General features: G+C 54.9%; 2 protein-coding genes across 3 annotated transcripts in view; one reads left to right on the forward strand and one right to left on the reverse strand.

Moving 5' to 3' along the window:
• The window catches only part of LOC122546811 (rhodopsin kinase GRK1-like), a 28,388-nt gene extending 7,177 nt beyond the window's left edge, over positions 1-21,211 (forward strand). Inside the window, exons 3-7 of one of the 2 annotated variants that reach the window (XM_087982747.1) lie at positions 301-458; positions 4,535-4,618; positions 12,821-12,945; positions 17,161-17,362; positions 20,288-21,211. In XM_087982747.1, coding sequence (XP_087838873.1) covers positions 301-458; positions 4,535-4,618; positions 12,821-12,945; positions 17,161-17,362; positions 20,288-20,568 — 850 coding nt within the window. In that variant the 3' untranslated portion in view covers positions 20,569-21,211. The remainder of the gene's footprint in view (positions 1-300; positions 459-4,534; positions 4,619-12,820; positions 12,946-17,160; positions 17,363-20,287) is intronic. The other variant, XM_087982748.1, reaches the window with a different exon arrangement.
• Positions 21,212-24,476: 3,265 nt separating this feature from the next.
• shbg (sex hormone-binding globulin) overlaps positions 24,477-26,476 on the reverse strand; it is a 40,201-nt gene continuing 38,201 nt past the window's right edge. Inside the window, exon 8 of the mRNA XM_087982803.1 lies at positions 24,477-24,799. Coding sequence (XP_087838929.1) covers positions 24,651-24,799 — 149 coding nt within the window. The 3' untranslated portion in view covers positions 24,477-24,650. The remainder of the gene's footprint in view (positions 24,800-26,476) is intronic.

Below are 26,476 nucleotides of genomic sequence, written 5' to 3' on the forward strand. Positions count from 1 at the left end.
TCCCTCAGCATTGACCCTCCGACAGTGCAGCACTCCCTCAGCATTGACCCTCCGACAGTGTGGCGCTCCCTCAGCACTAACCGTCCGACAGTGCCCACTCTCTCAGCGCTGAGATTCCTTCCAATCCAAATTAATCCCACATTCCTACTCCTGGCCCATATCCCTCCAAACATTTCCTGTTGATGGACTTATCCACATGCCTTTTAAATATGGTAACTGTACCCGCATCCCGCACTTCCTCTTTGCCCTCCCTCCTGCGAACTGTTTCTCATTGACAGGTACAATGTTTCTCATTGACAGGTATCACATCTACAACGTGAATGAGAAGATGCCAGGCTTTGATGAGGCCAGAGCGTGTTTCTATTCCGCCCAGATCCTCTGTGGCCTGCAGCACCTCCACCAAAACCGTATCATCTACCGAGACCTCAAACCGGAGAACGTGCTGCTTGATGACAATGGTAAATGGAGAGGCCATTCAGCCCCAACATTCCTGTGCAGACTACACAGAGGGAGCTTTACTCTGTATCTAACTCCATGCTGTCCCTGGGATGGGGGGACAGCGTAGAGGAAGCTTTACTCTGTATCTAACCCGATGCTGTCCCTGGCCTGGGAGCGTTTGATGGGGACAGTGTAGAGGAAACTTTACTCTGTATCTAACCCCGTGCTGTCCCTGTCCCTGGGAGTGTTTGATGGTTGAACAGTGTAGAGGGAGTTTTACTCTGTATCTAACCCTGTGCTGTCCCTGTTCCTGGGAGTGTTTGATGGGGGGACAGTGTAGAGGGAGCTTTACTCTGTATCTAACCCCGTGCTGTCCCTGTCCCTGGGAGTGTTTGATGGTTGAACAGTGTAGAGGGAACTTTACTCTGTATCTAACCCCGTGCTGTCCCTGTCCTGGGAGTGTTTGATGGGGGAACAGTGTAGAGGGAACTTTACTCTGTATCTAACCCCGTGCTGTCCCTGTCCTGGGAGTGTTTGATGGTTGAACAGTGTAGAGGGAGCTTTACATTCAGTTTGAGAGGAGGAGAGAGAACTTCAGTTGATATAGTTGGGTATCGAGGTGTTTCATTTCACTCCAATCAGATTCTCATTGTATGTTAATGAGATTTATTACGAGGCAGTGTGGACATTAATTGGGGTTTTGTTTGTTCCCCTCTGTATAACCTCAAACTGCAGGGGGCTGAGAGAGGAGATTTGTGCTCCTCATGTGTGACTCTGTCAGTAAACATGGGAGTCCATAAATATTGCCGCCACCAACTCAATCCTTCATCTATTGGCTTTCGGCAAGACAATATTGTCTCTCCTAGAATCCCGAAAATGTGGGAGTAGGCCATTCGGCCCATTGAGTCCATACTGACCCTCTGGATAGCATTACACCCAGACCACACTATTCCTGTCAGCCTTCATTTCCCGTGGTCAATCCACCCTAACCTGCACATCCTTGGGCACTATGGGACAATTTCCCACGGCCAATCCACCCTAACCTGCACATCCCTGGACACTATGGGACAATTTCCCATGACCAATCCACCATAACCTGCACATCCCTGGGCACTATGGGACAATTTCCCATGGCCAATCCACCCTAACCTGCACATCCCTGGGCACTATGGGACAATTTCCCACGGCCAATCCACCCTAACCTGCACATCCCTGGACACTATGGGACAATTTCCCATGGCCAATCCACCCTAACCTGCACATCCCTGGGCACTATGGGACAATTTCCCATGGCCAATCCACCCTAACCTGCACATACCTGGGCAATATGGGACAATTTTCCATGGCCAATCCACCCTAACCTGCACATCCCTGGGCACTGTGGGACAATTTCCCATGGCCAACCCACCCTAACCTGCAAGTTCCTGGGCACTATGGGACAATTTCCCATGGCCAACCCACCCTAACCTGCACATTCCTGGGCATTATGGGACAGTTTCCCATGGCCAATCCACCCTAACCTGCACATCCCTGGGCACTATGGGACAATTTTCCATGACCAATCCACCCTAACCTGCACATTCTGGGCACTATGGGACAATTTCCCATGGGCAATCCACCCTAACCTGCACATCCCTGGACACTATGGGACAATTTTCCATGACCAATCCGCCCTAACCTGCACATCCCTGGACACTATGGGACAATTTCCCATGGCCAATCCACCCTAACCTGCATATCCCTGGGCACTATGGGACAATTTCCCATGGCCAATCCACCCTAACCTGTACATCCCTGGGCATTATGGGACAATTTCCCACGGCCAATCCACCCTAACCTGCACATCCCTGGGCACTATGGGACAATTTCCCACGGCCAATCCACCCTAACCTGCATATCCCTGGGCACTATGGGACAATTTCCCATGGCCAATCCACCCTAACCTGTACATCCCTGGGCATTATGGGACAATTTCCCACGGCCAATCCACCCTAACCTGCACATCCCTGGGCACTATGGGACAATTTCCCACGGCCAATCCACCCTAACCTGCACATCCCTGGGCACTATGGGACAATTTCCCACGGCCAATCCACCCTAACCTGCACATCCCTGGACACTATGGGACAATTTCCCATGGCCAATCCACCCTAACCTGCACATCCCTGGGCACTATGGGACAATTTCCCATGGCCAATCCACCCTAACCTGCACATCCCTGGACACTATGGGACAATTTCCCATGGCCAATCCACCCTAACCTGCACATCCCTGGACACTATGGGACAATTTCCCATGGCCAATCCACCCTAACCTGCACATCCCTGGACACTATGGGACAATTTCCCATGGCCAATCCACCCTAACCTGCACATCCCTGGGCACTATGGGACAATTTCCCATGGCCAATCCACCCTAACCTGCACATCCCTGGGCACAATGGGACAATTTCCCACGGCCAATCCACCCTGACCTGCACATCCCTGGACACTATGGGACAATTTCCCACGACCAATCCACCGTGACCTGCAAATCTTTAGACTGTGGGAGGAAACCCACGTAGACAGTGGCCTGGGGCTGGGATCGAACCTGGGTCCTGGCGCTGGGAGGCAGCAGTGCTGACCCCTGATCCACCGTGCTGCCCTCATGGTTTGCAGAAGGATCAGAGCCAGAGAACAAGTTGCGATTATGGAGAAGGAGTTTGCAGAAAGGGGCAGGGGGCATGGACAGTGTGGCAGAAGGCAGTTTCACTGCTCTTGTACACAGGCGTTTCACTAGAAACACATTTCAGTTCAATTCTAGATTCTCCAAAGCAGCTGCAAACAAAAACGGAGATTGTAGGGAAAGCTCAGCGGGTTTGGCAGCATCTGTGGTGAAAAATCCGGGTGAACGTTTCATGTCCAGTGACCCTCCCCTAGAACACTGCAAACAACATCAACAAACCATGTTCTGCTCTTTGTGGAGCTACCATCAGGATGTGACAGCCAAGCGAAAGGAGCAGGTGAACACTGCAGACATGCTGTCGAGAGCAGTACTGCCTATGGAGAACGTGAAGATGGTGTGTGTGTGTCTGAGTGTCTGTGTGAGTGTGTGCGTGTGTGTGGAGGTGAGTGTGTCTGTGTGTGTGGAGGTGAGTGTGTCTGTGTGTGTGGAGGTGAGTGTGTCTGTGTGTGTGGGGGGGGTGAGTGTGTGTGTGTGTGTCTGTATGTGTGTGTGAGTGTGTGTGTGGGTCTGTGTGTGTGGAGCTGTGTGTGTCTGTGTGTGTGGGAGGAGTGAGTGTGTGTGTGTGTGTCTGTGTGTGTGGGTCTGTGTGTGTTTGGGGGGTGTGAGTGTGTGTGGGTGTGTGTGTGTGTGTCTGTGTGTGTGAGGGTATGTATGTGGGGGGGTCTGTGTGTGTGAGGGTGTGTATGTGTCTGTGTGTGTGAGGGTGTATGAGTGTGTATGTGTGTGGGGGTGTGTGAGTGTGTGTCTGTGTGTGTGAGGGTGTGTGTGGGTCTGTGTGTGTGTGTGGGGGGGGTGAGTGTGTATGTGTGTGTCTGTGTGTGTGAGGGTGTGTGTGGGGGGGTCTGTGTGTGTGAGGGTGTGTGTGTGTCTGTGTGTGTGAGGGTGTGTGTGAGGGGGGTCTGTGTGTGTGTGAGGGTGTGTGTGTGTGTGTGTGAGGGTGTATGAATGTGTATGTGTGTGGGTCTGTGTGTGTGGGGGTGTGTGAGTGTGTGTCTGTGTGTGTGAGGGTGTGTGTGTGTGTGTGGGTCTGTGTGTGTGTGTGTGTGTGTGTGGGGGGGGGTGAGTGTGTATGTGTCTAGTAGTCACTTTGATCATATCTGTGATGATCATGAATCCCCAGGTTTAGTGTCACAACAGCTGTTAAACAGGGAGTCAGGCAAACTCTTCCTGTATCACAGGCAGCAGAATAATAAGTGGTTTCCCCACATCTCCAGAGTGACCATTAATACCAGATTCTCGCTGTTCTCCAACAACAGCATCTTACTATCTTGACAGCACTGCTTCACGACTAACCTAGCCCACACCCTCTCAGTATTGCAGTCTGCTGCCAGGCATTATTCACTGTTGTCACTATCCATCTCTCTCTGTCTAGGTCACGTGAGAATATCAGACCTGGGTCTAGCGACCGTGCTGAAGGAGGGCTGCAGCCACACCAGGGGCTATGCAGGAACTCCAGGTGAGAGATGCAGGTGGAGGGACCGGATGTGATGGAATCGAACAGGAGAGTTACTGCCCTGAGTGTGTGACTGTCTCACTGACATTACACCAGTCTGACAATCATAGAACAGGGCTCTGTTTCAGCAATTCCCCGACACGGTGACGGGACGGGGGTCTGTGTCTGTGACTCCTCCCACATGGTGACGGGACGGGGGTCTGTGTCTGTGATTCCCCCACACGGTGACGGGACGGGGGTCTGTGTCTGTGATTCCCCCACACGGTGACAGGACGGGGGTCTGTGTCTGTGATTCCCCCACACGGTGACGGGACAGGGGTCTGTGTCTGTGATTCCCCCACACGGTGACAGGACGGGGGTCTGTGTCTGTGATTCCCCCACACAGTGACAGGACGGGGGTCTGTGTCTGTGATTCCCCCACACGGTGACAGGACGGGGGTCTGTGTCTGTGATTCCCCCACACGGTGACAGGACGGGGGTCTGTGTCTGTGATTCCCCCACACGGTGACAGGACGGGGGTCTGTGTCTGTGATTCCCCCACACGGTGACGGGACGGGGGTCTGTGTCTGTGATTCCCCCACACAGTGACGGGACGGGGGTCTGTGTCTGTGATTCCCCCACACAGTGATGGGACGGGGGTCTGTGTCTGTGATTCCCCCACACGGTGACAGGACGGGGGTCTGTGTCTGTGATTCCCCCACACGGTGACAGGACGGGGATCTGTGTCTGTGATTCCCCCACACGGTGATGGGACGGGGGTCTGTGTCTGTGATTCCCCCACTCGGTGACAGGACGGGGGTCTGTGTCTGTGATTCCCCCACACGGTGACAGGACGGGGGTCTGTGTCTGTGATTCCCCCACACGGTGACGGGACGGGGATCTGTGTCTGTGATTCCCCCACACGGTGACGGGACGGGGGTCTGTGTCTGTGATTCCCCCACACGGTGACAGGACGGGGGTCTGCGTCTGTGATTCCCCCACACAGTGACAGGACGGGGGTCTGTGTCTGTGATTCCCCCACACGGTGACAGGACGGGGGTCTGTGTCTGTGATTCCCCCACACGATGACGGGACGGGGGGGTCTGTGTCTGTGATTCCCCCACACGGTGACAGGACGGGGGTCTGTGTCTGTGATTCCCCCACACGGTGATGGGACGGGGGGGTCTGTGTCTGTGATTCCCCCACACGGTGACGGGACGGGGGTCTGTGTCTGTGATTCCCCCACACGGTGACAGGACGGGGGTCTGTGTCTGTGATTCCCCCACACGGTGACAGGACGGGGGTCTGTGTCTGTGATTCCCCCACACGGTGACAGGACGGGGGTCTGTGTCTGTGATTCCCCCACACGGTGATGGGACGGGGGTCTGTGTCTGTGATTCCCCCACACGGTGATGGGACGGGGGGGTCTGTGTCTGTGATTCCCCCACACGGTGACAGGACGGGGGTCTGTGTCTGTGATTCCCCCACACGGTGACGGGACGGGGGTCTGTGTCTGTGATTCCCCCACATGGTGACGGGACGGGGGTCTGTGTCTGTGATTCCCCCACACGGTGACGGGACGGGGATCTGTGTCTGTGATTCCCCCACACGGTGACGGGACGGGGGTCTGTGTCTGTGATTCCCCCACACGGTGACAGGACGGGGGTCTGTGTCTGTGATTCCCCCACACGGTGACAGGATGGGGGTCTGTGTCTGTGATTCCCCCACACGGTAATGGGACGGGGGTCTGTGTCTGTGATTCCCCCACACGGTGACAGGATGGGGGTCTGTGTCTGTGATTCCCCCACACGGTGATGGGACGGGGGTCTGTGTCTGTGATATACCCCACACGGTGATGGGACGGGGGTCTGTGTCTGTGATTCCCCCACACGGTGATGGGACGGGGATCTGTGTCTGTGATTCCCCCACACGGTGACGGGACGGGGGTCTGTGTCTGTGATTCCCCCACACGGTGACAGGACGGGTGTCTGTGACTGTGATTCCCCCACACGGTGACAGGACGGGGGTCTGTGTCTGTGACTCCCCCACACGGTGACAGGACGGGGGTCTGTGTCTGTGATTCCCCCACACGGTGACAGGATGGGGCTCTGTGTCTGTGATTCCCCCACACGGTGACAGGACGGGGGTCTGTGTCTGTGATTCCCCCACACGGTGACAGGACGGGGGTCTGTGTCTGTGATTCCCCCACACGGTGACAGGACGGGGGTCTGTGTCTGTGATTCCCCCCACACGGTGACAGGACGGTGGTCTGTGTCTGTGATTCCCCCACACGGTGACGGGACGGGGGTCTGTGTCTGTGATTCCCCCACATGGTGACGGGACGGGGGTCTGTGTCTGTGATTCACCCACACAGTGACAGGACGGGGGTCTGTGTCTGTGATTCCCCCACACGGTGACGGGACGGGGGTCTGTGTCTGTGATTCCCCCACATGGTGACGGGACGGGGGTCTGTGTCTGTGATTCACCCACACAGTGACAGGACGGGGGTCTGTGTCTGTGATTCCCCCACATGGTGACGGGACAGGGGTCTCTGTCTGTGACTCCCCCACACGGTGACAGGACGGGGGTCTGTGTCTGTGATTCCCCCACACGGTGACAGGACAGGGGTCTGTGTCTGTGATTCCCCCACAAGGTGACGGGACGGGGGTCTGTGTCTGTGATTCCCGCACACGGTGACAGGACGGGGGTCTGTGTCTGTGATTCCCCCACACGGTGACGGGACGGGGGTCTGTGTCTGTGATTCCCCCACACGGTGACAGGACGGGGGTCTGTGTCTGTGATTCCCCCACATGGTGACAGGACGGGGATCTGTGTCTGTGATTCCCCCACACGGTGACGAGACGGGGGTCTGTGTCTGTGATTCCCCCACACGGTGACAGGACGGGGGTCTGTGTCTGTGATTCCCCCACACGGTGACAGGACGGGTGTCTGTGTCTGTGATTCCCCCACACGGTGACAGGACAGGGGTCTGTGTCTGTGATTCCCCCACAAGGTGACGGGACGGGGGTCTGTGTCTGTGATTCCCCCACACGGTGACAGGACGGGGGTCTGTGTCTGTGATTCCCCCACACGGTGACAGGACGGGGCTCTGTGTCTGTGATTCCCCCACACGGTGACAGGACGGGGGTCTGTGTCTGTGATTCCCCCACACGGTGACAGGACGGGGGTCTGTGTCTGTGATTCCCCCACACGGTGACAGGACGGGGGTCTGTGTCTGTGATTCCCCCACACGGTGACAGGACGGGGGTCTGTGTCTGTGATTCCCCCACACGGTGACAGGACGGGGGTCTGTGTCTGTGATTCCCCCACACGGTGACAGAATGGGGGTCTGTGTCTGTGATTCCCCCACACGGTGATGGGACGGGGGTCTGTGTCTGTGATTCCCCCACACGGTGACAGGATGGGGGTCTGTGTCTGTGATTCCCCCACACGGTGATGGGACGGGGGTCTGTGTCTGTGATTCTCCCACACGGTGACGGGACGGGGGTCTGTGTCTGTGATTCCCCCACACGGTGATGGGACGGGGGTCTGTGTCTGTGATTCCCCCACACGGTGACAGGATGGGGGTCTGTGTCTGTGATTCCCCCACACGGTGACGGGACGGGGGTCTGTGTCTGTGATTCCCCCACACGGTGACAGGACGGGGGTCTGTGTCTGTGATTCCCCCACACGGTGACAGGACGGGGCTCTGTGTCTGTGATTCCCCCACACGGTGACAGGACGGGGGTCTGTGTCTGTGATTCCCCCACACGGTGACAGGACGGGGGTCTGTGTCTGTGATTCCCCCACACGGTGACAGGACGGGGGTCTGTGTCTGTGATTCCCCCACACGGTGACAGGACGGGGGTCTGTGTCTGTGATTCCCCCACACGGTGACAGGACGGGGGTCTGTGTCTGTGATTCCCCCACACGGTGACAGGATGGGGGTCTGTGTCTGTGATTCCCCCACACGGTGATGGGACGGGGGTCTGTGTCTGTGATTCCCCCACACGGTGACAGGATGGGGGTCTGTGTCTGTGATTCCCCCACACGGTGATGGGACGGGGGTCTGTGTCTGTGATTCTCCCACACGGTGACGGGACGGGGGTCTGTGTCTGTGATTCCCCCACACGGTGATGGGACGGGGGTCTGTGTCTGTGATTCCCCCACACGGTGACAGGATGGGGGTCTGTGTCTGTGATTCCCCCACACGGTGATGGGACGGGGGTCTGTGTCTGTGATATACCCCACACGGTGATGGGACGGGGGTCTGTGTCTGTGATTCCCCCACACGGTGATGGGACGGGGGTCTGTGTCTGTGATTCCCCCACACTGTGAGGGGACGGGGGTCTGTGTCTGTGATTCCCCCACACGGTGACAGGACGGGTGTCTGTGACTGTGATTCCCCCACACGGTGACAGGACGGGGGTCTGTGTCTGTGACTCCCCCACACGGTGACAGGACGGGGGTCTGTGTCTGTGATTCCCCCACACGGTGACAGGATGGGGCTCTGTGTCTGTGATTCCCCCACACGGTGACAGGACGGGGGTCTGTGTCTGTGATTCCCCCACACGGTGACAGGACGGGGGTCTGTGTCTGTGATTCCCCCACACGGTGACAGGACGGGGGTCTGTGTCTGTGATTCCCCCCACACGGTGACAGGACGGTGGTCTGTGTCTGTGATTCCCCCACACGGTGACGGGACGGGGGTCTGTGTCTGTGATTCCCCCACATGGTGACGGGACGGGGGTCTGTGTCTGTGATTCACCCACACGGTGACAGGACGGTGGTCTGTGTCTGTGATTCCCCCACACAGTGACAGGACGGGGGTCTGTGTCTGTGATTCCCCCACATGGTGACGGGACAGGGGTCTCTGTCTGTGACTCCCCCACACGGTGACAGGACGGGGGTCTGTGTCTGTGATTCCCCCACACGGTGACAGGACAGGGGTCTGTGTCTGTGATTCCCCCACAAGGTGACGGGACGGGGGTCTGTGTCTGTGATTCCCGCACACGGTGACAGGACGGTGGTCTGTGTCTGTGATTCCCCCACACGGTGACGGGACGGGGGTCTGTGTCTGTGATTCCCCCACACGGTGACGGGACGGGGGTCTGTGTCTGTGATTCCCCCACACAGTGACAGGACGGGGGTCTGTGTCTGTGATTCCCCCACACGGTGAGGGGACGGGGGTCAGTGTCTGTGATTCCCCCACACGGTGACAGGACGGGGGTCTGTGTCTGTGATTCCCCCACATGGTGACAGGACGGGGGTCTGTGTCTGTGATTCCCCCACACGGTGACGAGACGGGGGTCTGTGTCTGTGATTCCCCCACACGGTGACAGGACGGGGGTCTGTGTCTGTGATTCCCCCACACGGTGACAGGACGGGTGTCTGTGTCTGTGATTCCCCCACACGGTGACAGGACAGGGGTCTGTGTCTGTGATTCCCCCACAAGGTGACGGGACGGGGGTCTGTGTCTGTGATTCCCCCACACGGTGACAGGACGGGGGTCTGTGTCTGTGATTCCCCCACACGGTGACAGGACGGGGCTCTGTGTCTGTGATTCCCCCACACGGTGACAGGACGGGGGTCTGTGTCTGTGATTCCCCCACACGGTGACAGGACGGGGGTCTGTGTCTGTGATTCCCCCACACGGTGACAGGACGGGGGTCTGTGTCTGTGATTCCCCCACACGGTGACAGGACGGGGGTCTGTGTCTGTGATTCCCCCACACGGTGACGGGACGGGGGTCTGTGTCTGTGATTCCCCCACACGGTGACAGGACGGGGGTCTGTGTCTGTGATTCCCCCACACGATCACAGGACGGGGGTCTGTGTCTGTGATTCCCCCACATGGTGACAGGACGGGGGTCTGTGTCTGTGATTCCCCCACAAGGTGACAGGACGGGGGTCTGTGTCTGTGATTCCCCCACATGGTGACGAGACGGGGGTCTGTGTCTGTGATTCCCCCACACGGTGACAGGACGGGGTCTGTGTCTGTGATTCCCCCACATGGTGACAGGACGGGGGTCTGTGTCTGTGATTCCCCCACACGGTGACGGGACGGGGGTCTGTGTCTGTGATTCCCCCACACGGTGACGGGAGGGGGGTCTGTGTCTGTGATTCCCCCACACGGTGACGGGAGGGGGGTCTGTGTCTGTGATTCCCCTACACGGTGACAGGACGGGGGTCTGTGTCTGTGATTCCCCCACACGGTGACAGGACGGGGGTCTGTGTCTGTGATTCCCCCACACGGTGACAGGACGGGGTCTGTGTCTGTGATTCCCCCACATGGTGACAGGACGGGGGTCTGTGTCTGTGATTCCCCCACACGGTGACGGGACGGGGGTCTGTGTCTGTGATTCCCCCACACGGTGACAGGACGGGGGTCTGTGTCTGTGATTCCCCACATGGTGACAGGACAGGGGTCTGTGTCTGTGATTCCCCCACACGGTGACAGGACGGGGGTCTGTGTCTGTGATTCCCCCACACGGTGACAGGACGGGGGTCTGTGTCTGTGATTCCCCCACACGGTGACAGGACGGGGCTCTGTGTCTGTGATTCCCCCACACGGTGACAGGACGGGGGTCTGTGTCTGTGATTCCCCCACACGGTGACAGGACGGGGGTCTGTGTCTGTGATTCCCCCACACGGTGACAGGACGGGTTCTGTGTCTGTGATTCCCCCACACGGTGACAGGACGGGGGTCTGTGTCTGTGACTCCCCCACACGGTGATGGGACGGGGGTCTGTGTCTGTGATTCCCCCACACGGTGACAGGACGGGGGTCTGTGTCTGTGATTCCCCCCACACGGTGACAGGACGGGGGTCTGTGTCTGTGATTCCCCCACAAGGTGACAGGACGGGGGTCTGTGTCTGTGATTGCCCCACACGGTGACAGGACGGGGGTCTGTGTCTGTGACTCCCCCACACGGTGATGGGACGGGGGTCTGTGTCTGTGATTCCCCCACACGGTGACAGGACGGGGGTCTGTGTCTGTGATTCCCCCACACGGTGACGGGACGGGGTCTGTGTCTGTGATTCCCCCACACGGTGACAGGACGGGGGTCTGTGTCTGTGATTCCCCCACACGGTGATGGGACGGGGGTCTGTGTCTGTGATTCCCCCACACGGTGACAGGACGGGGTCTGTGTCTGTGATTCCCCCACATGGTGACAGGACGGGGGTCTGTGTCTGTGATTCCCCCACACGGTGACGGGACGGGGGTCTGTGTCTGTGATTCCCCCCACACGGTGACAGGACGGGGGTCTGTGTCTGTGATTCCCCCACACGGTGACGGGACGGGGTCTGTGTCTGTGATTCCCCCACACGGTGACAGGACGGGGGTCTGTGTCTGTGATTCCCCCACACGGTGATGGGACGGGGGTCTGTGTCTGTGATTCCCCCACACGGTGATGGGACAATGAGATGTCGGTTGTTTGTAATGTTGTTACTGTCGTGATGTTGGAGGAAAGGAGCGAGGTTGTGCACGGGAAGATCCCACATGTAGCCATGTGACAATGAGCTGGGGTTTGCTGGTGACCTTTGTTGTATTCTGTAAATGTGGCGAAACCATTCCCACCGTTTTCTGTCCCACACCCAGTTACACCTCCTGGTCATTTCCTCGCTCTTGCAGGTTCGGGGCAGCAAACTCACTGGGGCTTCTACTTTGATTTAAAGGAATAGACTTTGACAGCTATTGGGTTCTGAGGGGTTCTGACTGATCTGAAATATTCACTCTCGCTCTCTCTCTTTCTACGTATATATTTTATATATATGTGTGTGTTTATATATTGCTATCTACCCTTCTCTTTCTCCCTCTATCTCTTCATCTCTCCATCTCTCTCTTTTACACTGTCTCTCTGTGTCTTCATGTATATCTCTCTCTCTGTGTTCCTCTGTCTGTCTCACTCTCTCCTGCTCTGTCTCTGCCTGTCTCTCATTCACCCTCTTTCTCTTTCACTCCCTATCTCCCTTTGTATGTCTCTATCTCCCTTTCTTTCTCTCTCTTTCTCTCTCACTCTCTATTTATCTCTCCCTCTGCCTTTCACCCGGTCTCTGTCTCTTTGTCTCGATCTCTCCTTCTGTCTCTTTCTTTCACACTCTCTCCCTCCATCCCTGGATAAGTCTTCCCCTTTCTCTCTGCTTAGATCTCAGATCTCCCGAGTACTTCCAGCATATCAACGTGATATTTTAATCTGTGGACGGTGTCATCATCTCCCCATCAGGTTTCATGGCTCCAGAGATGCTGAAAGGGGAATGCTATGATTTCTGTGTGGATTACTTCACACTCGGAGTCACGCTGTATGAGATGGTCGCTGCAAAGGGACCTTTCCGATCCCGGGGAGAGAAGGTCAGTTAAAATCAACCTTTAACTCACACCGTACCCCAAACACGAAACAAACCACACACCCTCAACACACCATCAATAGACCTCGACCAATCCCCGAGTACACCCAGACCAGACCCTGAATAAACCCAGACCAGACCCTGAATAAACCCAGACCGGACCCTGAATAAACCCAGACCAGACCCTGAATAAACCCAGACCAGACCCTGAATAAACCCAGACCAGACCCTGAATAAACCCAGACCAGACCCTGAATAAATCCAGGCCCGACCCTGAATAAATCCAGGCCAGACCCTGAATAGACCCAGACCAGACCCTGAATAAACCCAGACCAGACCCTGAATAGACCCAGACCAGACCCTGAATAAACCCAGACCAGACCCTGAATAGACCCAGACCAGACCCTGAATAAATCCAGGCCAGACCCTGAATAGACCCAGACCAGACCCTGAATAAACCCAGACCAGACCCTGAATAAACCCAGACCAGACCCTGAATAAACCCAGACCAGACCCTGAATAAACCCAGACCAGACCCTGAATAAACCCAGACCAGACCCTGAATAGACCCAGACCAAACACTGAATAAACCCAGACCAGACCCTGAATAGACCCAGACCAGACCCTGAATAGACCCAGACCAGACCCTGAATAGACCCAGACCAAACACTGAATAAACCCAGACCAGACCCTGAATAGACCCAGACCAGACCCTCATTCCTGAAGAAGGGCTAATGCCCGAAACGTCGATTCTCCTGTTCCCTAGATGCTGCCTGACCTGCTGCGCTTTTCCAGCAACACATTTCCATCCCTGAATAGACCCAGACCAGACCCTGAATAAACCCAGACCAGACCCTGAATAAACCCAGACCAAACCCTGAATAAACCCAGACCAGACCCTGAATAAACCCAGACCGGACCCTGAATAGACCCAGACCAGACCCTGAATAAACCCAGACCAGACCCTGAATAGACCCAGACCAGACCCTGAATAAACCCAGACCAGACCCTGAATAAACCCAGACCATACCCTGAATAAACCCAGACCAGACCCTGAATAAACCCAGACCAGACCCTGAATAAACCCAGACCAGACCCTGATTACAGCAGACCAGACCCTGAATAGACCCAGACCAGACCCTGAATAAACCCAGACCAGACCCTGAAAAAACCCAGACCAGACCCTGAATATACCCAGACCAAACCCTGAATAAACCCAGACCAGACCCTGAATAGACCCAGACCAGACCCTGAATAAACCCAGACCAGACCCTCATTCCTGAAGAAGGGCTAATGCCCGAAACGTCGATTCTCCTGTTCCCTAGATGCTGCCTGACCTGCTGCGCTTTTCCAGCAACACATTTCCATCCCTGAATAAACCCAGACCAAACCCTGAATAGACCCAGACCAGACCCTGAATAAAACCAGACCAGACCCTGAATAAACCCAGACCAAACTCTGAATAGACCCAGACCAGACCCTGAATAAACCCAGACCAGACCCTGAATAGACCCAGACCAAAGTTTGAATAAACCCAGACCAAACCCTGAATAAACCCAGACCAGACCCTGAATAAACCCAGACCAGACCCTGAATACACCCAGACCAGACCCTGAATAAACCCAGACCAGACCCTGAACAGACCCAGACCAGACCCTGAATAAACCCAGACCAAACCCCGAATAAACCCAGACCAGACCCTGACTAAACCCAGACCAGACCCTGAATAGACCCAGACCAGACCCTGACTAAACCCAGACCAGACCCTGAATAAACCCAGACCAGACCCTGAATAAACCCAGACCAGACCCTGAATAGACCCAGACCAGACCCTGAATAAACCCAGACCAAACCCTGAATAGACCCAGACCAGACCCTGAATAAACCCAGACCAGACCCTGAATAGACCCAGACCAGACCCTGAATAAACCCAGACCAGACCCTGAATAGACCCAGACCAGACCCTGAATAAACCCAGACCAGACCCTGAATAAACCCAGACCAGACCCTGAATAGACCCAGACCAGACCCTGAATAAACCGACTCAAAAGATTAAAAGCCAATGAATAACCAGACTGAGCCCCAAAAATCCCAGACCAATCCGAGACATGACTCTGTGAGAACCCCAAAAAAAGCACAATCTAAAGTCAAGCTCGATCAGGGCTAAATGTGGGTAAACCCAGGCTCAACCCAGACTAAACCCAGACTAAACCCAGACTAAATCCAGACTAATCCCAGACTCCACCTAGACTCAACCCAGACTAAACCCAGACTAAATCCAGACTAATCCCAGACTCCACCCAGACTAAACCCAGACTAAATCCAGTCTAAACCTAGACTCAACCCAAACTAAACCCAGACTGAATCCAGACTAAACCCAGACTCAACCCAAACTAAACCCAGACTAAACCCAGACTGAATCCAGACTAAACCCAGACTAAACCCAGACTAAACCCAGACTAAACTCAGACTAAATCCAGACAAAACCCAGATTAAACCCAGACTAAACCCAGATTAAACCCAGACTCAACCCAGACTAAACCCAGACTAAATCCAGACTAATCCCAGACTCAACCCAGACTAAACCCAGACTCAACCCAAACTAAACCCAGACTAAACCCAGACTGAATCCAGACTAAACCCAGACTAAACCCAGACTAAATCCAGACAAAACCCAGATTAAACCCAGACTAAACCCAGATTAAACCCAGACTAAATCCAGTCAAAACTCAGACTAAACCCAGACAAAACCTCAGACTAAACCCAGACTAAACCCAGACAAAACCTCAGACTAAATCCAGACTAAACCCAGACTAAACCCTGACTAAACCAGACTAAACCCAGACAAAACCCAGACTAAACCCTGACTAAACCCTGACTAAACCAGACTAAACCCAGACAAAACCCAGACAAAAGTCAGACTAAACCCAGACTAAACCAGACAAAACCCAGACAAAAGTCAGACTAAATCCAGACTAAACCCAGACTAAACCCAGACTAACCCTGAGTAAACCAGACTAAACCCAGATTAAATCCAGACTAAACCCAGACTAAAACCCAGACTCGAAGCCAACTGAACACACCCTAACAAAGACTGTATCCCAAACCCAACCCTGACCATATGCTGTTGGAGGTGCTGACACTGAGGGATACATTTCAGACTGGAATCTCATGGAGATGTTTAGAAAGATTCTTATCTCTGTAACCCCCCTCCAGCTCCTATATCCCCTCCCTATCTCTGTAACCCCCCTCCAGCCCCTACACCCCCTCCCTATCTCTGTAACCTCCTCCGGCCCCTACACCCCTCCCTATCTCTGTAACCCCCTCCAGCCCCTACACCCCCTCCCTATCTCTGTAACCCCCTCCATTCCCTACACCCCCTCCCTATCTCTGTAACCCCCTCCAGCCCCTACACCCCCTCCCTATCTCTGTAACCCCCTCCATTCCCTACACCCCCTCCCTATCTCTGTAACCTCCTCCGGCCCCTACACCCCTCCCTATCTCTGTAACCCCCTCCAGCCCCTACACCCCCTCCCTATCTCTGTAACCCCCTCCAGCCCCTACACCCCCTCCCTATCTCTGTAACCCCCTCCATTCCCTACATCCCCTCCCTATCTCTGTAACCCCCTCCAGCCCCTACACCCCCTCCCTATCTCTGTAACCCCCTCCAGCCCCTACACCCCCTCCCTATCTCTGTAACCCCCTTCAGCCCCTACACCCCCTCCCTATCTCTGTAACCCCCTCCATTCCCTACACCCCCTCCCTATCTCTGTAACTCCCCCGTATCCCTACACCCCTCCCTATCTCTGTAACCTCCTCCAGCCCCTACATCCCTCCCTATCTCTGTAACCCCCTCCAGCCCCTACACCCCCTCCCTATCTGTGTAACCCCCTCCATTTCCCGCCCCTTGACCACCCTCGATTCCCCTCGCTCTCCCACTGGGGGCAGTACATTGAGCTGCCTGTGTCCTGAGCTCTGGAACCCCCTCCCTGAGCCTGTTGGTCTTGAACTCCCCCTTTGCCCGTGGCGTGTTCAATTCCCTTCCCTGATGGAGCTGAAAGCTGCTGTGTTTGTGCAGTGTCCATTGCCAGGATGGAGTGGGCCGTGGGAGTGCGGGTTGCTGTCTCTGGGGGTGAGGGGAGGTGTTGTCCTGGTGAGAGTGTAGCCGGTGGGGTCCCAGTACGATCGGGGGTTTATATTGACACCATTCTGGTTACAGGTGGAGCCCCAGGAGGTAAGCAGGCGGACCCTGAATGAGCCAGTAGTTTACCCCAGCGTGTTCAGTGAGGATTGTAAGTCACTGTGTGAGGCTCTCATGACCAAAGATGCTTCGGAACGCATCGGGTTCAAGCTGGGCTCCTGCAGCGAGGTGAAAACACATCTGTTCTTCCAAACCCTCAACTGGGCCAGGCTGGAGGCTGGTAAGGAAGGAGGGGGAGGGGGACGGAGGGAGAGATGGGGTAGACATGGAGGGAGAAGGGGAGAGGGAAGGATACGGGGGTGTGAGAGGGTCAGGGAAGGAAGAGAGAGACACAGAGAGAAGAGGGAGGGGGACAGGGAGGGGGTGGGAGAGAGACAGAGGGAAGGAGGGAGAGGGGAGGGTGGAGAGGGAGATCGCAGGGGGCAGAGGGAGGTGGGAGGGGAGAGAGAAGTGGGAAGAGAGGTAGGGAGTGGGGGAGAGAGGGAGGGGGAGGGAGGAGTGAGAGAGAAGCATGGAGGGGGACAAAGAAGGGAGAGTGGGGGGAGAGGGAGGGCGTTCAGTGGTGGGAATAGGGACAGAGAGGGGAGGGGTGGGGAACTGCTGAGGGAGCGCCGCACTGTCGGAGTGTCAGTGCTGAGGCAGCGCCACACTGTCGGAGGGTCAGTGCTGAGGGAGAGGGCACTGTCGGAGGGTGAGTGCTGTGAGAGCACCGCACTGTCGGAGGGTCAGTGCTGAGGGATCGCCGAACTGTCGGAGGGTCAGTGCTGAGGGAGCGCCGCACTGTCGGAGGGTCAGAGCTGAGGGAGTGGGCACTGTCGGAGGGTCAATGCTGAGGGAGCGCCACACTGTCAGAGGCTCAGTGCTGAGGGAGTGCCGCACTGTCGGAGGGTCAGTGCTGAGGGAGCGCCACACTGTCGGAGGGTCAGTGCTGAGGGAGTGCTGCACTGTCGGAAGGTTAGTGCTGAGGGAGTGCCGCACTGTCGGAAGGTTAGTGCTGAGGGAGTGCCGCACTGTTGGAGGGTCAGTGCTGAGGGAGTGCAGCACTGTCGGAAGGTCAGTGCTGAGGGAGCGCCACACTGTTGGAGGGTCAGTGCTGAGGGAATGCTGCACTGTCAGAGGGTCAGTGCTGAGGGAGTGCCGCACTGTCGGAGGGTCAGTGCTGAGGGAATGCTGCACTGTCGGAAGGTCAGTGCTGAGGGAGTGCCGCACTGTTGGAGGGTCAGTGCTGAGGGAGTGCCGCACTGTCGGAGGGTCAGTGCTGAGGGAGTGCCGCACTGTCGGAAGGTTAGTGCTGAGGGAGTGCCGCACTGTCGGAGGGTCAGTGCTGAGGGAGTGCAGCACTGTCGGAAGGTCAGTGCTGAGGGAGCGCCACACTGTTGGAGGGTCAGTGCTGAGCGAATGCTGCACTGTCAGAGGGTCAGTGCTGAGGGAGTGCCGCACTGTCGGAGGGTCAGTGCTGAGGGAATGCTGCACTGTCGGAAGGTCAGTGCTGAGGGAGTGCCGCACTGTCGGAGGGTCAGTGCTGAGGGAGTGCCGCACTGTCGGAGGGTCAGTGCTGAGGGAGTGCCGCACTGTCGGAAGGTCAATACTGAGGGAGTGCCGCAATGTCGGAGGGTCAGTGCTGAGGGAGTGCCGCACTGTCGGAGGGTCAGTGCTGAGGGAGTGGGCACTGTCGGAGGGTCAGTACTGAGGGAGTGCCGCACTGTCAGAGGGTCAGTGCTGAGGGAGTGGGCACTGTCCAAGGGTCAGTGCCGAGGGAATGCCGCACTGTCGGAGGGTCAGTGCTGAAGGAGTGCCGCACTGTCGAAGGGTCAGTGCTGAGGAGAGCCGCAATGTCGGAGGGTCAGTGCTGAGGGAGTGCCGCACTGTCGGAGGGTCAGTGCTGAGGGAGTGCCGCACTGTCGGAAGGTCAATACTGAGGGAGTGCCGCAATGTCGGAGGGTCAGTGCTGAGGGAGTGCCGCACTGTCGGAGGGTCAGTGCTGAGGGAGTGGGCACTGTCGGAGGGTCAGTACTGAGGGAGTGCCGCACTGTCAGAGGGTCAGTGCTGAGGGAGTGGGCACTGTCCAAGGGTCAGTGCCGAGGGAATGCCGCACTGTCGGAGGGTCAGTGCTGAAGGAGTGCCGCACTGTCGAAGGGTCAGTGCTGAGGAGAGCCGCAATGTCGGAGGGTCAGTGCTGAGGGAGTGCCGCACTGTCGGAGGGTCAGTGCTGAGGGAGTGCCGCACTGTCGGAGGGTCAGTGCTGAGGGAGTGGGCACTGTCGGAGGGTCAGTGCTGAGGGAGAGCCGCACTGTCGGAGGGTCAGTGCTGAGGGAGTGGGCACTGTCGGAGGGTCAGTGCTGAGGGAGCACCGCACTGTCGGAGGGTCAGTGCTGAGGGAGCACCGCACTGTCGGAGGGTCAGTGCTGAGGGAGTGGGCACTGACGGAGGGTCAGTGCTGAGGGAGTGCAGCTGGTAATGATATGCTCCTGTTCTGATCTCCATGACGTTCTGTGTGTGAAATGTTTTCTTTCAAACAGATACTCCCTGTCCCATGGATTATTTCCAGCAGCTGCCTGTTTCATTTCACAACTCTGACACGTGTAGCTTTTGCAAAGCTCATTAATTTGCAGATCCACTGATCCTGCAGGACTGACTCCCACAGGAAGTGGGGGGGGCGGGGGGGGAATGTGGGATTGATTCCCACAGGGTGTGGGGGGGGAATGTGGGACTGACTCCCACAGGGAGTTGGGAGGGAGGGGGGGGAATGTGGGACTGACTCCCACAGGGAGTTGGGGGGGGAATGTGGGACTGACTCCCACAGGGAGTGGGGTGGGGTGGGGGAATGTGGGGCTGACTCCCACAGGGAGTGGGGGGGGAAATGTGGGACTGACTCCCACAGGGAGTGGGGGGAGGGTGGAATGTGGGACTGACTCCCACGGGGAGTGGGGGGGGGAATGTGGGGCTGACTCCCACAGGGAGTGGGGGGTAGGTTTATGGGACTGGCTCCCACAGGGAGTGGGGGGGGGGGGGAATGTGGAGGTGAATGGCCTCAGTCTTTGCTGTGATTGTGATGGATATCAATTGTTTCCGGGAACTGGGAGCCCAGGAATTCCCAGCATTCCCTGACTGTATCCATTAACTCAGCCTCATGCTGTCCCTGCAGGTCTCATTGAGGCTCCATTCACCCCCGACCCAAAGACAGTCTACGCCAAAGACATTGCTGATGTTGGTACCTTCTCCAGCATCAAGGGTGTTGTTATCACAGAGAGTGACCAGCAGTTTTACAAAGAGTTTGCTTCTGGGAAGATGGCTGTTCCTTGGCAGGAGGAGATCATCGAGACCGGCGTGTTTGATGAACTGAACGTCTGGGGAGATGGAGGGTTAACACCAAGTGACGGTGAGGATCCAGCTCGAAGTAAATCAGGGACTTGTCTCCTCCTCTGAGACTCCATCCGCCACGCAGCAGCAATGCCAGCTCCAGATTCAGGACCGAATCTACAACCCAACTCCCACCACCCCCACCCCCACACAGATCACACACACACACATCAGGACCGACATGGCACTCAGACAGAGAATAAATGCCAAAGCAACTCAATCCTCAACAATGTTATTATACAGAGCCCACTCCCTCAGCACTGACCCTCCGACAGTGCCCACTCCCTCAGCACTGACCCTCCGACAGTGCCCACTCCCTCAGCACTGACCCTTCGACAGTGCGGCGCTCCCTCAACACTGACCCTCCGACAGTGCTCACTCCCTCAGCACTGACCCTCTGACAGTGTGGTACTCCCTCAGCACTGACCCTCTGACAGTGCCCACTCCCTCAGCACTGACCCTCTGACAGTGCCCACTCCCTCAGCACTGATCCTTCGACTGTGTAGTGCTCCCTCAGTACTGACCCTCTGACAGTGTGGCACTCCCTCAGCACTGACCCTCCGACAGTGCGGCACTCCCTCAGCACTGACCCTCCGACAGTGCGGCACTCCCTCAATCCTGTATTTTAGTGATTTTTGTCCAGAATTGGTGTTTAATCTCTGTTTTCAGACTGTTCCAAGGTGTTGTTAATAAAATGGGGTTTGATGGGTACAGTATCAAGGGAGCTTTACTTTCGGATTAAAAGAGTCGAGGGAGATTTATTCTGAGACATTGCTGTCAGAACATTCTGGAAGGTTTGCTTCGTTGTCTGAGGTGTACGTATCTCCCTGCAGAGGGCAGTGTCACTTCACAAAGTTTGGCAATTTGTGACATTTCTTTCTTCAGTGGAAGGTAAAGAGATTAAATTCTTTCATGGTTATTTCAACCTCAGGATCTGGGAAAGCTGATGAGAGATTGTTCTGTGTTGACCATGATAGCCCCTGAAATCTCTTTTAAATCAAAATCCGGGTCGACATTGTTTGGAGACCACCCTTTCATTCAGAGATAAAAGTCCTCAAGGACAATGAATAAAATTTCTCCTTTCTTAACTCTCTTTGGCCTATTTTTCTCTTCTGAGTTCAACAGATGATTCCGCTTTGGATAAACCAGGGTTATAATCGGATTGACCACAATCCCATTCAGTGGCGGAACAGGAGCAAGGGGTTGAGTGGCCTTCTTGGTTTCATTGTTGGCTCTCAATCAAGATTGATCCCATTGGCTCCCAAGACATCTTCCCTTTCGTGATTGGCTAGGGGCAGGCAATGGGCTAGGAGAATGAACCTATGATAAGAGAGTGCGTGATGGAACAGTCGAGGTTAGAGGTCACGTGCAGGGAAATGGCCAAGCAGGGTTGCTGGGTGGTAAGTGGGCACGCCAAGGCATCTCTGGGCAATGGGTATAGGAGAAGAGGTGGGTTGGTTTTCTATCACACCATAGGGACTCCCTATTGTCCAGACTTCTCTGCCTTCGCATAGGCAAGTGAACTGAAACTGTCATTTCTGTCAATGATCTAGATGCGAGCATAAGAGGTACAGCTAGTAAGTTTGCAGATGACACCAAAATTGGAGGTGTAGTGGACAGCGAAGAGGGTTTCCTCAGATTACAACAGGATCTGAACCAGATGGGCCAATTGGCTGAGAAGTGGCAGATGGAGTTTAATTCAGATAAATGCGAGGTGCTGCATTTTGGGAAAGCAAATCTTAGCAGGACTTATACACTTAATGGTAAGGTCCTGGGGAGTGTTGCTGAACAAAGAAACCTTGGAGTGCAGGTTCATAACTCCTTGAAAGTGGAGTCGCAGGTAGATAGGATAGTGAAGAAGGCGTTGGGTATGCTTTCCTTTATTGGTCAGAGTATTGAGTACAGGAGTTGGGAGATCATGTTGTGGCTGTACAGGACATTGGTTAGGCCACTGTTGGAATATTGCGTACAATTCTGGTCTCCCTGCTATAGAACGTATGTTGAGAAACGTGAAAGAGTTCAGCAAAGATTTACAAGGATGTTGCCAGGGTTGGAGGGTTTGAGCTACAGTGAGAGGCTGAACAGGCTGGGGCTGTTTTCCCTGGAGCGTCGGAGGCTGAGGGGTGACCTTATAGAGGTTTACAAAATTATGAGGGGGCATGGATGGGGTAAATAGACAAGGTCTTTTCCCTGGAGTCAGGGAGTCCAGAACTAGAGGGCATAGGTTTAGGGTGAGAGGGGAAAGATATAAAAGTGACCTAAGGGACAACATTTTCACTCAGAGGGTGGGACATGTATGGAATGAGCTGCCAGAGGAAGTCGTGGAGGCTGGTACAATTACAACATTTAAGAGGCATTTGGATGGGTATATGAATAGGAAGGAGAAAGTGAGGTCTGCAGATGCTGGAGATCAGAGCTGGAAATGTGTTGCTGGAAAAGCGCAGCAGGTCAGGCAGCATCCAGGGAACAGGAGAATCGACGTTTCGGGCATAAGCCCTTCTGAAGAAGGGCTTATGCCGAAACGTCGATTCTCCTGTTCCCTGGATGCTGCCTGACCTGCTGCGCTTTTCCAGCAACACATTTCCAGACATGAATAGGAAGGGTTTGGAGGAATATGGGCTAGGTGCTAGCAAATGGGACTAGATTAGTTTCGGATATCTGGGTAGGCATGGACAGGTTGGACCGAAGGGTCTGTTTCTGTGCTGTACATCTCTATGACTTCTTCAGTTGGATCGGGTGAGTGAACATGTGAAATAGGAGCAAGAGTAGGCCATTCGGCCCCTCAATCCTACTCCACCATTCATTGAGATTGTGGCCAATCCACTTGTGTTTGTAATCCCACGCTGTAAAGGCCACGTCCTTTGACCTTTCTGTAGTTTGGACAGTGACCTAAAATGGGAAAAGGCACTCATGTGAACCAGGGAACGAACAGGAGTGACCACCCTTTTAAAGACAGCAAACAGCAACTCATTGTCTTAGAAACGGAAGGTACTGGAGAAAGTTGACAGGTTGGGAGAAGGAGAGAGAGCGAGAGAGGGAGAGAGAGACGTAAGTTAGCCTGTCCCCTGATCTGAGGCAGGTGGGTACTGGAAACTGATGGTTATCAGGAGGAGTGTTGAAGGAATGGTGATGGGAAGGCAAAGGCAGAGAGGCTGCTGACAGCAGTAAAGGAGTGGTAAAGGTGAAAAATGGGTGTTAATGAGAGCTTGGAGTCAGAGGAAATGGGTCAGCTGTGCAGGCGTCAAGTCGCAGTGACTGGGGAGTCCAGGTCTTTGTTGCCATCACTGCCTGCCTCAGTATCGCCTCCTGAAGGCGAGAAACGTGTTTTCAGTGGGAAAATGGGCATACCTTCCGTTTGAACACGGAACAGTACAGCACAGGACCGGGACAAACATGAAGTCAAATTAAACTAATCCCCTCTCTCTGTCCTCAGTCCATATCCCTCTATTCCTTACATATTCATGTGCTGATCTCCAAGACCCATAAACGCCCCTGTCGTGTCTACCTCCACATTGTGTAAAAACACTTGCCCCTCACATCCTCCTTTGAACTTTTCCCCTCTCGCCTTAAACACACGGCCCCTAGTATTAGTTATTTCAATCTGGGAGAAAGATTGTGACTGTCAGCCCTATCTGTGCATCTCATTATTTTGTAGATTACTTATAAGTCTCCCCTCAGTGTCCAGGGAAAACAGCCTGAGTTTTTTTTAGCTTCTCCTTATAGCTCATTCCCTCTACTCCGGGCAGCTTCCTGCATTCTGTTCCATCTGGCTCCGGTCTCAGCCCCCAACTCCAGGTCGGTTGAGCGGGATGAGAGAGATGTTTGGATTTCTCTCAGCCTCACAGGAAAACCTGAGCAACACGGGAAGGTCACTGAGCTCCTGTTTGGTTTCGGAGCAGCCAGTACAGGAGCAGCGGGGCGAAATGATCTCCTCCGTTCCCTTCAGACGGTGAGAAATGACGAGAGACAAGCAATAAAATTTTGCAAAAGAGTTTATTGATGAGGCAGTGAGGGTGAGGGAGGGGTGTTGCTGTAGCAATAGGAAGCAGGAACGCTGTCAGAGGGAATACAGACACTAGTGGTTCTTGGAGCCTCTTAGATTAATGGAGGGAGCGATGTAGATGGGTGTCAGACTCCATCAGCAGGGTCTATAAGGGGGCAGAAGCTGGGCAGCTGTGTGAAGAGATGGCATCATGTTTGTACCAGGCCAAGTTAAAGTCCACTTCTTCACCCTGCAGACGGATATCCTGCATACAGCCCGAGTAAAGGTACCAGGAATAACCCAGTTTCTCAACACCTGCAGGACGAAGGAAAGGGAAAGCATTGTGGGATTCTCTCGTGGCACTGTCTCGGTCACCCACCCCCACCCCCACCCTCACCCTCACCCCCACTCCCATCAACACCCACACTCCCCACCCCCACCCCCATCAACACCCACACTCCCCACCCCCATCAACACCCACACTCCCCACTCCCATCAACACCCACACTCCCCACCCCCACTCCCATCAACACCCACACTCCCCACCCCCAACTTCACCCTCACACCCAACCCCACCCCCATCAACACCCACACTCCCCACCTCCACCTTCACCCTCACACCCAACCCCACCCTCACCCTCACCCCCACCCCATCTGAGCCCACTGACCCTCCTCAGCCTTTGTTTCTGACAAACCCAACACTCACACACACACGAACACACTCTCCCACACACACACAAACACACTCTCCCACACACACACGCACATACAAACACACTTTCCCCCACACACACACACACGAACACTCTCCCACACACGCACATACATACACACACACTCACACACACACGTACACACACAGACACTCTCACACACATACACACGTATACACACACACACGCACACACTCTCACACACATACACACTCACACACATACACACACGCACACACTCACACATACATACAAACACACTCTCCCACACATGCACATACACACTCTCTCACACACACACACATACATATGCACTCACACACATACACACTCTCACACACTCTCACACACACACACACGTACACACTCTCACACACACACGTACACACTCTCACACATGTACACACACTCACACACACACTCATAAACACACACACTCATAAACACACATTCATACACTCACAGACACACACCTACACACACGGTCACACACACACTCACACATGCACACACACTCACTGTACACACACTCTCACAAACATTCTCAAACTTACACATACAATCACACACACACATAAACACACATTCATACACTCACACTCTCACATGTACACATGCTCACACCTATACTCACACACACACTCACTGTACACACACTCTCATGTACACACAATCTCACACACATTCTCAAACTTACACATACACACACTCACTCACACTTTCACATACACACTCACACTCTCACATATGACACCCACACACAGACATATAGAAAATCACACACACATACTCTCATGCACTCACAGAAACTTATAGACACATTCTCTCACAGACACTCTTACACATACACACACTCCCTCGCGCGCGCGCACACACGCGCACACATAGTCACAAATGCATGCACAGAAACAGACATTCACACACACACACGCACACACACGCATATGCACACAGACACAAAACGTCCCCTCCCCACTGCTCTGAGGAAATGATTTCTCTTTAACACAGAGTCATCAGCTCTGCAGCACAGAAAGAGGCAGTTCAGCCCATCATAGAGCTACCTCAACTTTTTGAGACTGAAAATAAAGCTTCCTCTGGTGGATCTGTGGAATTCTCTCTGAGAGTGGGCTGTCAGGTCTGGGGCGTTGAGTATAGTCAAGGTTGAGAGAGATGGATTTTTAATCAATCCTGATGAAGAGTCACTGGACTCGAACTGTTACCTATTTCTCTCCCTCCACAGATGCTCCCAGACCTGCTGAGTTTCTCCAGCAATTCCTGG

This window comes from Chiloscyllium plagiosum, unplaced genomic scaffold (genome assembly GCF_037043375.1).
Source record: "Chiloscyllium plagiosum isolate Xiang-an unplaced genomic scaffold, Cpla_swu_hap1 HiC_scaffold_44, whole genome shotgun sequence".
Taxonomy (NCBI): domain Eukaryota; kingdom Metazoa; phylum Chordata; class Chondrichthyes; order Orectolobiformes; family Hemiscylliidae; genus Chiloscyllium; species Chiloscyllium plagiosum.